Source organism: Tachyglossus aculeatus, chromosome 2, assembly GCF_015852505.1.
Source record: "Tachyglossus aculeatus isolate mTacAcu1 chromosome 2, mTacAcu1.pri, whole genome shotgun sequence".
NCBI classification, from domain to species: Eukaryota; Metazoa; Chordata; class Mammalia; order Monotremata; family Tachyglossidae; genus Tachyglossus; species Tachyglossus aculeatus.
In genome coordinates, this window is record NC_052067.1 from 132,242,060 (window position 1) to 132,259,947 (window position 17,888).

Sequence of the window (17,888 nt, forward strand, 5' to 3'; positions counted from 1 at the left end):
AAGGTAATCAGGTTGTCCCATGTGGGGCTCACAGTCTTAATCCCCATTTTACAGATGAGGTAACTGAGGCACAGAGATGCCAAGCGACTTGCCCAAAGTCACAAAGCTGACAAGTGGCAGAGCCGGGATTAGAACCCGTGACCTCTGACTCCCAAGCCTGTGCTCTTTCCACTAAGCCACGCTGTATCCCTGTACTACTCTACAGCTCCAAGTGGATAGGAAGTATCCTTGCCAGTAGGCCCAGATTTGGGCTCGGGCTACTGGTGAACCCATGGCAGATCACTTGAGCTGGAAAGGGAATGCCAAATCAGGTCAGACGTTGGCCTTCTTGCCTTCCTTCTTGGCCTTCCGCTCTGATCCGTGCCCAAGCACTGGGCATCATCCCTCTGGGACCTGCAGGCTGAGAATATAATAATAATAAGAAGAAGAACGGCATTTATTAAGCGCTTACGATGTGCAGAGCACTGTTCTAAGCGCTGGGGAATTTACAAGGTGATCAGGTTGTCCTCCGTGGGGCTCACAGTGTTAATCCCCATTCTACAGATGAGGTAACTGAGGCCCAGAGAAGTTAAGTGACTTGCCCAAAGTCACACAGCTGACGAGTGGCGGAGCCGGGATTTGAACCCATGACCTCCGACTCCAAAGCCCGGGCTCTCTTGGCTGAGCCATGCTGCTTCTCTAAATCCCGCCCTCTCCAACTGTGGCTGAAACCAGGTCTGCTGGAAGCAATTAGAACAGAGGAGTGGGAATCAGAAGGACCTGGGTTCTAATCCTGACTCCACCACTCGTCTGTCATGTGATCTTGGGCAAATCACTTCTCTGTGCCTCAGGTCCTCAACTCTAAAATGGGCATCGAAACTGTGCACCCATGTGAGGCATTGTCTGTGCCCAATCTGATTAACTTGTATCAACCCCAGCACTTGGTACAGTGCCCGGCACATAAATAAGCACTTAACAAATACTATTAAAAAAGAAAAATAAAAAAAGGCCCTGATGAAGATTTGGAAAACCTCAGGGGTATAATAACAATACAGTGTAATCAGGTTGTCCCACGTGGGGCTCACAGTCTTAATCCCCATTTTCCAGATGAGGTAATTGAGCCACAGAGAAGTTAAGTAATTTGCCCACAGTCACACAGCTGACAAGTGGCAGAGCAGGGATTAGAACTCACAACCTCTGACTCCAAGCCCGTGCTCTTTCCACTAAGCCCAACTGCTTCCCTATCCTGGGATAATAATAATAATAATAGTGGCATTTGTTAAGCACTTAATATGTGCACAGCACTTATCTAAGCGCTGGGGGGATACAAGGTGATCGTGTTGTCCCACGTGGGGCTCACAGTCTTCATCCTCATTTTACAGATGAGGTAACTGAGGTTCAGAGAAGTTAAGTGACTTGCCCAAGGTCAAACAGCAGACATGTGGCGGAGCCGAGATTAGAACCAATGACCTCTGACTCCCAAGCCCGGGCTCTTTCCGCTGAGCCGCGTTGCTTCTCTGCCACGCTGCTTCTCTGGGCATTGATCGTCGGGTAATCAGGTTGTCCCATATGGAGCCCTGCCCAACAACGTAACTTGGATTCAAGGATTTTCCATTCCCCTTCCCTACCTCCAAAATACCAACTGGAATCATCATCATCAATCGTATTTATTGAGCGCTAACTATGTGCAGAGCACTGTACTAAGCGCTTGATAGTCACTGTCTCCTCCTCTGCTCCCTCTTTAACAGCTTTTTATCAACACGTCTCAATCAATCAATGGTATGTATCCTCTGTGCTTGGAAAAGTACGCTACAACAGAGTGGGTAGACTTATTTCCCTGGCCACGAGGCGCTTACAATCTACAGGAGGAGACGGACATTAAAATACATTACAGATAGGGGAAATAGTAGCGTATAAAGATATGTATATTATGTGGGGCTGAGGTGAATATCAAAGTGCTTCAGAAAAAGGCATAGTCGAAGGGGTAAGCGCTTAATAAATGCCATTATTATTATGGGGAAAATGAGGGCTTAGTCAGGGAAGACCTCTTGGAGGAGGAGTAGGTTGACAGAGGAGCAAAGCGCGTGGGCTAGGTTGTAGGAGCTCAGCAAGGTAAGGTAGAAGAGGGAGAGCTGACTGAACGCCTTAAAGTGACAGTGAAGACTTTGTGGATTATGGCAGAGGACAGGACGTTCTGGAGAAAGTCTATCCATGGAGCCGCTAGGAAGCGGAAACAACTTGATGGCACTTATAATAATAATAATAATAATAATAATAATAATAATAATAAAACAATAATGAGGCATAAAATGTATAGTTTCAGGAATCTGGGATAAAGATTCTAAAAATTCAGAATTGCAGGCTCTTCCGGCTTCTACATAGCTCCTCTCATCGGTGGAGGGGTGGATAGTAGAAAGAGCACAGGCTTGGGCGTCAAAAGGTCGTGGGTTCTAATCCTGGCTCTGCCACTTGGCAGCTGTGTGACTTTGGGCAAGTCACTTCGCTTCTCTGTGCCTCAGTTACCTCATCTGTAAAATGGGGATTAAGACTGTGAGCCCAACATGGGACAACCTGACAAGCTTGTATCTACCCCAGCACTTAGAACAGTGCTCGGCACATAGTAAGCACTTAACAAATACCATCATTGTTATTATTATTAGAGTCAGTGACATAGGATGAACAATCATCCCGTACATTTAGGGATCCTTTGTTGTGTCAGAGCACTATTTAGTATTTGGAAGAGTAAAATAGGATTAATAAATGTAATCCTTGTCCTCTAGGAGCTTGCAGTCTAGTAGAGGAGACTGATGAGGGATAAGTGCAATGGGGAAATGAGAAATTAATCAGGGAAGATCTGGAAAATAAGGTATTTCAGAAGGGCCAAGAAGCAGCATGGCCTACTGGAAAGAGCAGGGGCTTGGGAGTCAGAGGACCTGTGTTCTAATTCTGGCTCCGTCAGTTGCTTGCAGGTTGACTTTGGGCAAGTCACTTGATTTATCCTGTTCTCCCTCCTACTTAGACTGTGAGCCCCATGCGGGACAGGGGCTGTGTCCAACCTAATTAACTTGGATTTGCCCCAGTGCTTCGAACAGTGTTTGGCACACAGTAAGAGCTTAGCAAATAATAATAATGATGATGGCATTTGTTAAGCGCTTACTTTGTGACGAGCACTGTTCTAAGCACCGGGGTAGATACAAGGTAATCAGGTTGTCCCACGTGGTGCTCACAGTCTTAATCCCCGTTTTACAGATGGGGTAACTGAGGCACAGAGAAGTTAAGTGATTTGCCCCAAATCACACAGCTGATGAATGGCAGAGCAGGGATTAGAACCCACGACCTCTGACTCCGAAGCCCAGGCTCTTTCCATTAAGCCATGCTGCTTCTCATAGTAATGGTATTTGCTAAGCGTTTACTATGTGCCAAACACTGTTCTAAGCGCTGAGGTAGATAGAAGGTAATCAGCTTGCCCCACGTGAGGCTCAGTCTTAATCCCCATTTTACAGATGAGGTAGCTGAGGCACAGAGAAGTTAAGTGACTTGCCCAAAGTCACACAGCTGACAAGTGGCAAAGCAGAATTAGAGCCCACGACCTCTGATTCCCAAGTCCGTGCTCTTTCCATTAAGCCATGCTGCCTGATACTATACTATATACTATGCAAAACTATATATAGTATATTTCTATATAGTGTTTCCGACGTGTACTTCCCAAGCGCCTAGTACAGTGCTCTGCACACAGTAAGCACTCAATAAATACGATTGAATGAATATATAGTGTAGGAGGCACAGTGAATGGGTGGGCCTGAGAGGAAGCTGGGTGTAGTGGAAGAAAAGCATAGGAAAATAGGGGGAGGAGGCTGTTTGAGACCCATAAAGTCAAAGGTGATCAGTTTCTTAGCTGTTGACATCTTCTGAGCTGTTGTTGCATGGAGGAATGGATAATGCTTGGGGGTTATCGAGGAGTGGAGAAGCAGGTGCAGAGAGGTGCTTTAGATAAATGAACCACCGAAGCAGCAGAATGCTCAGCGCTTAGAACAGTGCTCGACACATAGTAAGCGCTCAATAAATACCATTATTATTAAATGTAGACTTGGGAGGGGAAAGGCTGGAGGCAGGGAGGTCAGCGAGAAGTCTGAGGCCGTAGTCAAAGGGGCTATGCCTTCAAGAGGCCCTGATCGTTGCAGGATTGAATAAATATTTTGAGCTATTTTTCTGTCTTGAATTTTGTCGAGCAAGTCATGGTGCCCGTTTGGCTGAAATAACTAGATTTCCCATGATGACCTTTAAATAGAGAGGCTGGCTGCAGTGGGATGGGCAGGAGGTGTTTCATGATTTTACTTCCAACACAGAAGTGATTCAGAGATTCTCAGCCCCTTCCAAGAACTCCCCCGGCTTTTGGTATTCACGATGGGAAGGTGAGGAGTTGTTTTCTTTCCCGTTTCTCGCTGGAAAGTGAAGGAAACAGAACAAAGCTTGGGGATGAGAGAGAGGGAGGGGTGCGAATGGAGGTCTCAATTAACTAGTCCATTAGACCCTAAAGATAAATTAGATGAAATCCACTCCCATTCACAAATGCTTGCCCTCCTTCTGTTGTACTTCCTCTTTGTTTTTTTAATGGTATTTTTTAAGTGCTTACTATGTGCAGACACTATTCTAAGCACTGGGGTAGATATAAGTTAATCAGGGTGGACACAGTCCCTGTCCCACATGGGGCTCACAGTCTAAGTAGCAGGGACAAATTCCTCAACGCCAACTCTCTCCTTGACCTCCTCCAATTTGGCTTCCGTCCCCTACACTCCACCGAAACTGCCCTCTCAAAGGCCACCAATGACCTCCTTATTGCCAAATCCAATGGATCCTACTCTATCCTAATCCTCCTCGACCTCTCAGTTGCCTTTGACACTGTGGACCACCCCCTTCTCCTCAACACACTGTCCAACCTTGGCTTCACAGACTCCTTCCTCTCCTGGTTCTCCTGTTATCTCTCCTGCCGTTCATTCTCAGTCTCCTTCATGAGCTCCTTCTCCCCCTCCCATCCCCTTACTGTAGGGGTTCCTCAAGGGTTAGTTCTTGGTCCCCTTCTGTTCTCTATCTACACCCACTCCCTTGGTGAACTCATTCACTCCCACGGCTTCAACTATCATCACTACACTGAAGACACCCAAATCTACATCTCCGCCTCTGCTCTCTCTCCCTCCCTCCAGGCTCGCATCTCCTCCTGCCTTCAGGACATCTCCATCTGCATGTCTGCCCACCATCTAAAACTCAATATGTCCCAGACTAAGCTCTGTATCTTCCCTCCCAAACCCTGCTCTCTCCCTGACTTTCCCATCACTGTAGACGGCAGTACCATCCTTCCCATCCCACAAGCCCACAACCTTGGTGTCATCCTCGACTCCGCTCTCTCATTGACCCCTCACATCCAATCCGTCACCAAAACCTGCCAGTCTCACCTCCACAACATCGCCAAGATCCTTCCTTTCCTCTCCATCCAAACCGCTTCCTTGCTGGTTCAATCTCTCATCCTATCCCAACTTGATTACTGCATCAGCCTGCTCTCTGATCTCCCACCCTCCTGTCTCTCCTTGCTTCAGTCTGTACTTCACTCTGCTGCCCAGATTATCTTTGTACAGAAACTCTCTTGGCATGTCACTCCCCTCCTCAAAAATCACCAGTGGTTGCCTGTCAACCTACAAATCAAGCAAAAACTCCTCACTCTCAGCTTCTAGGCTGTCCATCCCCTCGCCCCCTCCTACCTCGCCTCCCTTCTGTCCTTCTCCAGCCCAGCCCGCACCCTCTGCTCCTCTGCCGCCAATAAACCCCTCACCGGGCCTCGTTCTCGCCCGTCCCCCCATCGACCCCCGGCCCACGTCCTTCCCCTGTCCCGGAATGCCCTCCTTCCGCACATCCGCCAAGCTAGCTCTCTTCCTCCCTTCAAAGCCCTACTGAGAGCTCCCCTCCTCCAGGAGGCCTTCCCAGACTGAGCCCCATTTTTCCTCTCCTCCTCCCTATCCCCCCCACCCTAAATCCTTCCCCTCCCCACAGCACTTGCATATATTTGTACAGATTTATTATTCTATTTATTTTTCTTGTACATCTTTACTATTCTATTGTTAATGATGTGCATATAGCTATAATTCTATTTATTCTGAAGATTTTGACACCTGTCTCCATGTTTTGTTTTGTTGTCTGCCTCCCCCTTTTAGACTGTGAGCCCTCTGTTGGGTAGGGACCGTCTCTATATGTCACTGACTTGGATTTCCCAAGGGCTTAGTACAGTGGTCTGCATGCAGTAAGCGCTCAGTAAATATGAATGAATGAATGAATGAATGAATGAATGAATGAATCCCCATTTTGTGGTTGAGAAAACAGAGGCGCAGAGAAATTTAGTGAGTTGCTCAAAGGTTACACAACAGGCAAGTGGTGGAACCAGGATTAGAATCCAGGTCCTCTGACTCCCAGCCCCCAAGTAGGCCACACTGCTTCCTCTTCTTCTGGTTTCACAAACAGATTTCACGGTGGGGGTGAGGTGGTGGGGTAGAGATGTGGAGGCAGAGGACAAACAAATACGAAACACCATGATGTAGTGAATAGAGCACAGTCTTGGGAGTCAAAATGTCGTGGGTTCTAATCTCGACTCCGCCACTTGTCTGCTGTGTGACCTTGGGCAAGTCACTTCATTTCTCTGTGCCTCGGTTACCTCATCTCTAAAATGGGGACTGAGACCGTGAGCCCCACGTGGGACAGTGACTGTATCCAACTCGATTTGCTGTGACCTTGGGCAAGTCACTTCATTTCTCTGTGCCTCGGTTACCTCATCTCTAAAATGGGGACTGAGACCGTGAGCCCCACGTGGGACAGTGACTGTATCCAACTCGATTTGCTTGTATCCACCCCAGCGCTTAGCACAATCAATCAATCAATCAATTGTATTTATTGAGCGCTTACTGTGTGCAGAGCACTGTACCAAACATACTAACAAAATAAAATAAATAGAATAGATATGTACAAGTAAGATAAATAAATTAATGAATAGAGTAATAAATGCTATTGTTGTTATTATTATTATTATTATTATTATTTCTGATCTGTCCACATGTTTTGTTGTCTGTCTCCCCTTTCTAGACTGTGAGCCCATTGTTGGGTAGGAACCATCTCTATATGTTGTCGACTTGTACTTCCCAAGCGCTTAGTACAGTCTCTGCACACAGTAAGCGCTCAATAAATACGATTGAATAAATGAATGAATGATCTTCAGTGAGAAGCAGCATGGCTTAGTGGGTAGAGCATGGCCCTGGGAGTCAGAAGAATCTAGGTTCTAATCTCGACTCCACCACATTCATTCAACCGTATTTATTTAGTGCTAACTGTATGCAGAGCACTGTACTAAGCACTTGGAAAGTACAATTAGGCAACAGATAGAGTCAATCCCTACCTAACAACGGGCTCACAGTCTAGCTGTGTGCTGTGTGACCTCGTCACTTAACTTCTCTATGCCTCAGTTACCTCATCTGTAAAACAGGAATTAATACTGTGAGTCCCACGTGGAACATGGACTAAGTCCAACCTTGGTACAGTGTTCTGCACACCTAAAGCGCTCAATAAATACAACTGAATAATAATAATAATAATAATAATGGCATTTATTAAGCGCTTACTATGTGCAAAGCATTGTTCTAAGCACTGGGGAGGTAACAAGGTGATCAGGTTGTCCCTCGGGGGGCTTACAGTCTCCATCCCGATTTTACAGATGAGGTAACTGAGGCACAGAGAAGTTAAGTGACTTGCCCCAAGTCACACAGCTGACAATTGGCGGAGCTGGGATTTGAACCCATGACCTCTGACTCCAAAACCCGAGCTCTTTCCACTGAGCCACGCTGCTTCGCTACTGTCCTAAGTGCTTGGGAGAGTATTATACAAGAGTTGATAGGAATTCTCTAGGAATCGCTCTGCCACTCATCTGCCATGTGACCTTGGGCAGGTCACTTCACTTCTCTGTGCCTCAGTTACCTCATCTGTAAAAGGGGGACTAAGATTGTGAGCCCCACATGGGACAACCTGATCACCTTGTACCCACTCCAATGCTTAGAACAGGGGCTGGCACATAGTGTGGCTCAGTGGAAAGATCCCAGGCTTTGGAGTCAGAGGTCATGGGTTCAAATCCCAGCTCCCCCAATTGTCAGCTGTGGGACTTTGGGCAAGTCACTTCACTTCTCTGCACCTCAGTTCCCTCATCTGTACAATGGGGATTAAGACTGTGAGCCCCCCGTGAGACAACCTTATCACCTTGTAACCTCCCCAGTGCTTAGAACAGTGATTTGCACATAGTAAGCGCTTAATAAATGCTATTTAAAAAACCCTTCTTCCCCTCCCCACAGCACTTGTATATATTTGTACAGGTTTATTACTCTATTTATTTTACTTGCACGTATTTACTATTCTATTTATTTTGTTAATGATGTGCATATAGCTTTAATTCTATTTGTTCTGACAATTTTAACACCTGTCCACATGTTTTGTTTTGTTGTCTGTCTCCCCCTTCTAGACTGTGAGCCCGTTGTTGGGTAGGGACTGTCCCTATATGTTGCCGACTTGGACTTCCCAAGCGCTTAGTACAGTGCTCTGCACGCAGTAAGCACTCAATAAATACGATTGAATGAATGAATGAATGAATAAAAAAAACCCAAAATCTGGAGGATGAGGGTGGCACCAGAATGCTTGAGGGGGCCAGGTGATGGTTACCCTCCTTGACACCCCCAAACTTTCCCCTCTATACCCCTCATTGTCCCTCTGTCAATCCATAATTGACCATTCATCAATCATCAATCGTATTTATTGAGCGCTTACTGTGTGCAGAGCACTGTACTAAGCGCTTCATCCAAGAAACCCTCCAAATTCTTTTAAAACCATTCATCCAGTCATATCTATTCACTGCGTGCAAAGCACTGTAGTATGCGCTTAATACACTGCCAGTTTCAGCCTCCACAAATTACCTGCTGGAACAAATTCTGTTTGAGTCCCACCTCCAAACCCAGTGGAAAAACGCCACCTCCTTTGGGCCGCCACTCAATCAATCAATCAATCAATGGTATTTACTGAGCGCTCACTCTTTGCAGAGCGCTGTTTTAAGCGCTTGGGAAAATACAGTATGACGGAATGGCAGGGGCTTTCCCTTCCTCTCCCCCTCATCCCCCTCTCCATCCCCTCCATCTTACCTCCTTCCCTTCCCCACAGCACCTGTATATGTGTATATATGTTTGTACATATTTGTTACTCTATTTATTTATTTTACTTGTACATATCTATTCTATTTATTTGATTTTATTTATTTTACTTGTACATATCTATTCTATTTATTTGATTTTGTTAGTGTGTTTGGTTTGGTTCTCTGTCTCCCCCTTTTAGACTGTGAGCCCACTGTTGGGTAGGGACTTTCTCTATATGTTGCCAACTTGTACTTCCCAAGTGCTTAGTACAGTGCTCTGCACACAGTAAGCGCTCAATAAATACGATTGATGATGATGATGATGCTCACAGAGAGATTGTTATTGGGGTTGTTGTCTTATGCCATCGCATCGTGTCCAAACCATAGCGACGCCATGGGCACATCTCTGCCCGAACGCCCCACCTCCATCTGCGATCGTTCTGGTAGTGGATCCGGAGAGTTTTCTTGCTAAAACTACAGAATAATAATAATAATAATGATGGCATTTATTAAGCGCTTACTATGTGCAAAGCACTGTTCTAAGCACTGGAGAGGATACAAAGTGATTAGGTTGTCCCACTTGGGGCTCACAGACTTAATCCCCATTTTACAGATGAGGGAACTGAGGCACAGAGAAGTCAAGTAACTTGCCCAAAGTCACACAGCTGACAAGTGGCGGAGCTGGGATTTGAACCCATGACCTCTGACTTCAAAGCCCGGGCTCTTTCCACTGAGCCACGCTGCTTCGATTGCCTCCTTCCAAGCAGTGAACCTGAATCTCCTCCCTCGATTCCTTCCCGTGCCGCTGCTGCCCAGCACAGTCTGAATATAATTTTTGGGATCTGGGGGAAAGTGGGAAAAGTGGGAAGCACCCTTGAAACAGATCTTGAGTAGTTTTCATTAATCCTAAGCAATCCCACTGAGGGCAGCGGGATTCTGCTTAAGTCACCGAGGAGCGGCATGGCCTAGTGGAAAGAGCACGGGCCTGGGAATCAGAGGATGTGGGTTCTAATCCCCGCTCTTCCATATGTCTGTTCTGTGACGTTGGGCCACTCACTTAACTTCTCTGTGCCTCAGTTACCTCATCTGTAAAATGGAAACTAAGACTGCGAGCCCCATGAATAATAATTATAATAATGATGATGGTATTTCTTAAGTGCTTACTATGCGCAAAGCACTGTTCTAAGTGCTGGGGAGATTACAAGGTGATCAGGTTGTCCCCCGGGGGGCTCACAGTTTTTAATCCCCATTTTACAGATGGGGGAACTGAGGCCCAGAGAAGTTAAGTGACTTGCCCAAAGTCACACAGCTGACCGGGATTTGAACTCATGACCTCTGACTCCTTAGCCTGTGCTCTTTCCAGTGAGCCACGCTGCTTCTCCACGTGGTGAAGCCATGCTTCACCATGAAGCGCTTAGTACAGTGCTCTGCATACAGTAAGCGCCCAATAAATACAGTTGAATGAATGAACGTGGGACAGGGACTGTGTCCAACCTGATTTTCTCGTGTCCACCCCAAGGCTTAGAGAAGCAGCGTGGCTCAATGGAAAAAGCCCGGGCTTTGGAGTCAGAGGTCATGGGTTCAAAACTCGGCTCCGCCAATTGTCAGCTGGGTGACTTTGAGCAAGTCACTTCATTTCTCTGGGCCTCAGTGCCCTCATCTGTAAAATGGGGATTAAGACTGTGAGCCCCCCGTGGGACAACCTGATCACTTTGTAACCTCCCCAGCGCTTAGAACAGTGCTTTGCACATAATAAGCGCTTAATAAATGCTATTATTATTATTATAGTGCCTGGAACATAGTCATTCAATCGTCTTTATTGAGCACTTACTCTGTGCAGAGCACTGTACTAAGCACTTGGGAAGTACAAGTGTACTGAGTTCTTAACAAATACCCCAATTATTATTGTTGTTATTATTTCCAGAAGTCATTCAATCGTCTTTATTGAGCGCTTACTGTGCGCAGAGCACTGTACCAAGCGCTTGGGAAGTACAAGCGTACTGAGTGCTTAACAAATACCCCAATTATTATTGTTGCTATTATTTCCAGAAGTCATTCAATCGTCTTTATTGAGCGCTTACTGTGCGCGGAGCACTGTACCAAGCGCTTGGGAAGTACAAGCGTGCTGAGTGCTTAACAAATACCCCAATTATTATTGTTGCTATTATTTCCAGAAGTCATTCAATCGTCTTTATTGAGCGCTTACTGTGCGCGGAGCACTGTACCAAGCGCTTGGGAAGTACAAGCGTGCTGAGTGCTTAACAAATACCCCAATTATTATTGTTGCTATTATTTCCAGAAGTCATTCAATCGTCTTTATTGAGCGCTTACTGTGCGCAGAGCACTGTACCAAGCGCTTGGGAAGTACAAGCGTGCTGAGTGCTTAACAAATACCCCAATTATTATTGTTGTTATTATTTCCAGAAGTCATTCAATCGTTTTTATTCAGCGCTTACTGTGCACAGAGCACTGTACCAAGCGCTTGGGAAGTACAAGCGTACTGAGTGCTTAACAAATACCCCAATTATTATTGTTGCTATTATTTCCAGAAGTCATTCAATCGTCTTTATTGAGCGCTTACTGTGCGCAGAGCACTGTACCAAGCGCTTGGGAAGTACAAGCGTGCTGAGTGCTTAACAAATACCCCAATTATTATTGTTGCTATTATTTCCAGAAGTCATTCAATCGTCTTTATTGAGCGCTTACTGTGCGCGGAGCACTGTACCAAGCGCTTGGGAAGTACAAGCGTGCTGAGTGCTTAACAAATACCCCAATTATTATTGTTGCTATTATTTCCAGAAGTCATTCAATCGTCTTTATTGAGCGCTTACTGTGCGCAGAGCACTGTACCAAGCGCTTGGGAAGTACAAGCGTGCTGAGTGCTTAACAAATACCCCCAATTATTATTGTTGTTATTATTTCCAGAAGTCATTCAATCGTCTTTATTGAGCGCTTACTGTGCGCAGAGCACTGTACCAAGCGCTTGGGAAGTACAAGCGTGGTGAGTGCTTAACAAATACCCCAATTATTATTGTTGCTATTATTTCCAGAAGTCATTCAATCGTCTTTATTGAGCGCTTACTGTGCGCAGAGCACTGTACCAAGCGCTTGGGAAGTACAAGCGTGCTGAGTGCTTAACAAATACCCCAATTATTATTGTTGTTATTATTTCCAGAAGTCATTCAATCGTCTTTATTGAGCGCTTACTGTGCGCAGAGCACTGTACCAAGCGCTTGGGAAGTACAAGCGTGCTGAGTGCTTAACAAATACCCCAATTATTATTGTTGCTATTATTTCCAGAAGTCATTCAATCGTCTTTATTGAGCGCTTACTGTGCGCAGAGCACTGTACCAAGCGCTTGGGAAGTACAAGCGTGCTGAGTGCTTAATAAATACCCCAATTATTATTATTGTTATTATTATTTCCAGAAGGAGAAGAAAAGCGGACTGTTGAAACTTCTGGCAGGGGCGTCGACCAAAAAGAAGCCGCGCTCGCCTCCGTCCGTGTCTCCGACCCACGATCCCCACTCGGCCGTGGAAGCGGCCCTGCGGGGAGCCGTGGGGCCCGACCTGTCCTCCCCGTCCGGCCACGGCAGGGCCGGCTCCTGTCCAGTGGAGAGCGAGATGCAAGGCGCCATGGGGCTGGAGCCGCTGCACAGGAAAACCGGCTCCTTGGATCTCAACTTCGCCTCCTCTCCCCCGGCCCGCCAACCGCTTTCCTCCCTGGCCGCCATCCGCCCCGATCCCAAGCCGTTACCCCGAGAAAGGTGATGTGGTGGTCTCCGCGGGAAGGCCCTGGGACCTTGGCCCACTGGGAAGAGCCCGAGCTTGGGAGTCAGAGGTCACACCACTTGTCAACTGTGTGACTTTAGGCTTCTCCGGGCCTCAGTTACCTCTTCCGTAAAATGGGGATTAAAAGTGTGAGCCCCACGTGGGACAACCTACCTTGTAATAATAATAATAATGGCATTTATTAACTGCTTACTATGTGCAAAGCACTGTTCTAAGCGCGGGGGATGTTACAAGGCGATCAGGTTGTCCCTCACGGGGCTCGCAGTCTTAATCCCCATTTTACAGATGAGGTAACTGAGGCCCAGAGAAGTCAAGGCTCCGTGGAAAGAGCCTGGGCTTTGGAGTCAGAGATCATGGGTTCAAATGCCGGCTCCGCCGCTTGTCAGCTGTGACTTTGGGCAAGTCGCTTAGCTTCTCTGTGCCTCAGTTCCCTCATCTGTCAAATGGGGATTAGGACTGTGAGCCCCCCGTGGGACAACCGGATCGCCTTGTATCTCCCCTAGCGCTTAGAACAGTGCTTTGTACATAGTAAGTGCTTAATAAATGCCATTATTATTATTATTATTATTAATTGGTGGAGCCGGGATTTGAACCCATGACCTCTGACTCCAAAGCCCGGGCTCTTTCCACTGAGCCACGCTGCTTCTCTACCCCCTCTACCCCCTCCAGCATTTAGAACAGTGCTTGGCATATAGTAAGCGCTTAACAAAGGCCATCATCATCATCATCCCCTGCAGTTGGGGAGTAGGGGGGAGTTTGGGGATCAGATAGTTTGGGGTGATGGGAGGGGTCCGTCACCCAGAGAGGAATTTTTAGGGTCGGAGTATTTCGCTCCCAACCAGCAGCGGGAATAACGAAATCCAGCAAGACGTCCAGAGCCAAATGGATCCTTGCTTCCTCTCTTTCCTGTGATACGGTGGGTAGCCACAGTAACCTGGCTGAGGAGGCATTGGGCCGTTGGTTGAGTTCCTTAAGCCTTGGGAAAGTACGATACGACAGAATGGCAGGCACATTCCCTGCCCACAGAGAGGTTATTATTGTTGTTGTTGTCTTATGCTGTCGAATCGTGTCCAAACCATAGCAACGCCATGGGCACGTCTCCGCCGGAACGCCCCACCTCCACCTGCAATCGTTCTGGTAGTGGATCCGGCGAATTTTCTTGCTAAAACTATAGAAGTGGTTGACCGTTGCCTCCTTCCAAGCAGTAAACCTGAATCTCCGCCCTCGACTTAAGTTCCTTAAGTGTGGAAGCGAGGGCAACACAAATTCAGCAGCCCCAGTGGGATTTACAGGGGCCTGGCGGTTTTCCAAAACTATCCATAAGGGTGCATGGCCTAGTGGAAATAGCACGGTCCTGGGAGTCCAAAGGACCTAGGTCCTTAATCCTGGCTCTGCCATGTGTCTGCTGTGTGACCCTGGGCAAGTCACTTCACTTCTCTGGGCCTCAGTGACCTCATCTGTAAAACGGGGATTAAGACTGTGAGCCCCCCGTGGGACAACCTGATCACCTTGTAACCTCCCCAGAGCTTAGAACAGTACTTTGCACATAGTAAGCACTTAATAAATGCCATCATTATTATTATTATTCCTGGGCCTCAGTTACCTCATCTATAAAATGAGGATTAGGACCGTGAGCCCATATGGGACAGGGACTGTGTCCAACCCGATTATCTTGTATCTACCCCAGCGCTTAGAACAGTGCTTAGCACACAGTAAGCGCTTAACAAATACCACAGTTATTATTAAACAGTAAGGAAATCGTAGCCCCGTCCATGTACATCCAGCCCAGGGACCTGTCTCTTATGGTGGCCCCGGTGGCAGGGAAAGTGTCAGTTTATTGTTGCATTGTACTTTCCCAAGCGCTTGTCTTCACACAGTAAGCACTCAGTTCATTCATTCATTTAATCGTATTTATTGAGTGCTTACTATGTGTAGAGCACTGTACTAAGCGCTTGGGAAGTACAAGTCGGCAACATATAGAGACGCTCCCTACCCAACAGCGGGCTCACAGTCGAGAAGGCGGGCTCACAGTCTAGAAGTTAAGTGAAGGAGCAACCAAGTGATGGTTTGGGGCATGCTCCTGCATGCCCATCCTCAAGGTCATTAATATACAGAGAAACAGCATGGCTCAGTGGAAAGAGCCCGCGCTTTGGAGTCAGAGGTCATGGGTTCAAATCCCAGCTCCACCAACTGTGTGACTTTGGGCAAGTCACTTAACTTCTCTGTGCCTCAATTACCTCATCTGTAAAATGGGGGTTAAGACTGTGAGTCCCCTGTGGGACAACCTGATCACCTTGTAACCTCCCCAGCACTTAGAACAGTGCTTTGCACATAGTAAGCACTTAATAAATGCCATCATTATTATTATACCCAAAGGTTCTGAGCAGATTTTCCAAGGTTCATTTATCTTTAATTTCTGGTGATCCACAGTTAGGATCCGGGAATCAGCCAGCCGGCTAGGGGGAGGAGAGAAGGAAGAGATGAAAATCTGGCCCCGTTCCCCGGCAGGGAGCTGAATGGCCCTGGAAATCAAGTCTCCCCCATGGAGTCCATTTGATGGGATTCTTACCATTATAATAATAGTAATTATGGTATTTGTCAAGCACTCGGGCACCGTACTAAACTCTGGGATGGATACGAGCAAATCCGGTTGGACACAGTTCCTGTTCCACGTGGGGCTCACAGTCTCAATCCCCATTTTACAGATGAGGTAACTGAGACCCAGAGAAATGAAGTGACTTACCCAAGATCACACAGCAGACAAGTGGCAGAGCCAGGATGAGAACCAACAAACTTCAGACTCCCAGTTCCATGCTCTATCCACTATGCCATGCTGCTTCTTGGTGACACTAATAATAATAATAATAATAATAATGGCATTTGTTAAGCACTTACTATGTGCGAAGCACTGTTCTAAACACCAGAGGGGGGTACAAGATGATCAGGTTGTCCCACGGGGGGCTCACGGTCTTAATCCCCATTTTACAGATGAGGTAACTGAGGCCCAGAAAAGTTAAGTGACTTGCCCAAAGTCACACAATTGACAAGTGGCTAGAGAGCCAGGCCTTTGAAAATGGCACAGGTAATGCCAAGTGCCAGATGTGATGATAAGAATTTATTCTGGCTTTAAGCATTTTGATTTCCTGAGCCTTGTCTAAGAAATCAATTGTAATGGAGAGCACCTTAATTGTAACCAGCGGGACAGTTTCTGCGGGACAGTTTCTCTAATTGATGTATGATTCACTTTCATATCACTTGTGTAGCAGCATTCCTCAACTGATCACCTGGTCCTTTAGGCTGGTAACGGGGAATATTAATTACCTCCGTGTAGTTGGAAGACTAACGCTTCGGCTTGGAATCATCTGAACCGAAATGGTAAAGCCTTGTGTCCCTCAGAAATTCAGCCCACATCCATCTGCTCTCATTAAATCACTCAATTGCTCAGAAGCACCCGGTTCCTTTTTTCAGAACAAATTACACATTGGCAACTGCCTGCTCAGAGCACATCTGGTAGCCTCCGGAGAAGCCTGAACTTGGATTTCACTGCCTCACGGTTCCCCGATCCCGTTGGCCCTTTTGGGAAAGAGGGCAAAGGGATGAGGAGGGTTCTCACAACCATCGGTAACCAGATAATTCTCTTTGTGAGCGAAAGGAGTGTTAATGATAATAATAATAATAATAATGTTGGTATTTGTGAAGCACTTACTATGTGTGAAGCACTGTTCTAAGTGCTGGGGGGAATACAAGGTGATCAGGTTGTCCCATGTGGGGCTCACAGTCTTATCCCCATTTTACGGATGAGGTAAATGAGGCACAGAGAAGTTAAGTGACTTGTGTTAGACCCTTGTGAAGAAGTGTAATAATAATAATGGTGGCATTTGTTAAGTGCTTACTATGTGCAAAGCACTGCTCTAAGCACTGGGGAGATTAGAAGGTCATCGGGTTGTTCCACAGGGGGCTCACAGTCTTAATCTCCATTTTACAGATGAAGGAACTGAGGCACAGAGAAGTGAAGTGAGTTGCCCAAAGCCACACAGCTGACAATTGGCAGAGCTGGGATTTGAACCCGTGACCTCTGACTCCAAAACCCATGCTTTTCCACTGAGCCACGGTACCGAGCACACGGGGGAGAACCACTGTCTCAGGTCCACAAAGCCTTCTCCATGAGGTGCCCAAGGATTAGGAGAAATCAGGCAGTGGATTGAAAAGAAATTTGGTCTATTTTAGCTCTCTGTTCATTTTTCATTGGAACCCAAGGCTCGGGGACAGGGGTGGAAGTGGGGAGGGAGGACTCTGGGGCCATTTGGTGCCTGTAGATGTCCATTCATTCATTAAATCATTCAATCATATTCACTGAGCACTTACCATACGCAGAGCACAGTACTAAGCGCTTGAGAGTACAGTGCAACAATAGAGACATTCCCTGCTCACAGCGAGCATACAGTCCCGGGGTGGGTGGGACAGATATCAATACAAATAAATCAATTACGGATATGGTCATAAGTGCTGTGGGGCTGGGAGGGGGATGACTAAAGGGAGAAAGTCAGGACAGCCCAGAAGGGAAGTGGGAGAAGAGGAAAAGGGGGGCTTGGTCAGGGAAGTCCTCTTGAAGGAGATGCGCCTTCAATAAGGCTTTGAATGGGCGGAGAGTAATTGTCTATCGGATTTGAGGAGGACGGGAGTTCCAGGCCAGAGGAGGGATGGGGGCCAGGGGTCGGTGGCGAGACAGGAGAGATGGAGACACAGTGAGGTTAGCCCTAGAGGAGCGAAGTGTGAGGGATGGGTTGTAGGAGAGTAACAATGTGAGGTAGGAGGGGGCAAGGTGGTGAAGTGCTTTAAAGCCAATGGCGAGGAGTTTTTGTTTGATGCGGAGGTGGATGGGCAACCACTGGAGTGTTTTGAGGAGCAGGGTGACA

At 47.0% G+C, this 17,888-nt stretch overlaps 1 protein-coding gene across 1 annotated transcript in view; it reads left to right on the forward strand.

Annotated features, from left to right (window-relative positions):
* SH3RF3 (SH3 domain containing ring finger 3) overlaps window positions 1-17,888 on the forward strand; it is a 397,785-nt gene that overhangs the window by 367,699 nt on the left and 12,198 nt on the right. Inside the window, exon 15 of the mRNA XM_038742700.1 lies at window positions 12,610-12,947. Coding sequence (XP_038598628.1) covers window positions 12,610-12,947 — 338 coding nt within the window. The remainder of the gene's footprint in view (window positions 1-12,609; window positions 12,948-17,888) is intronic.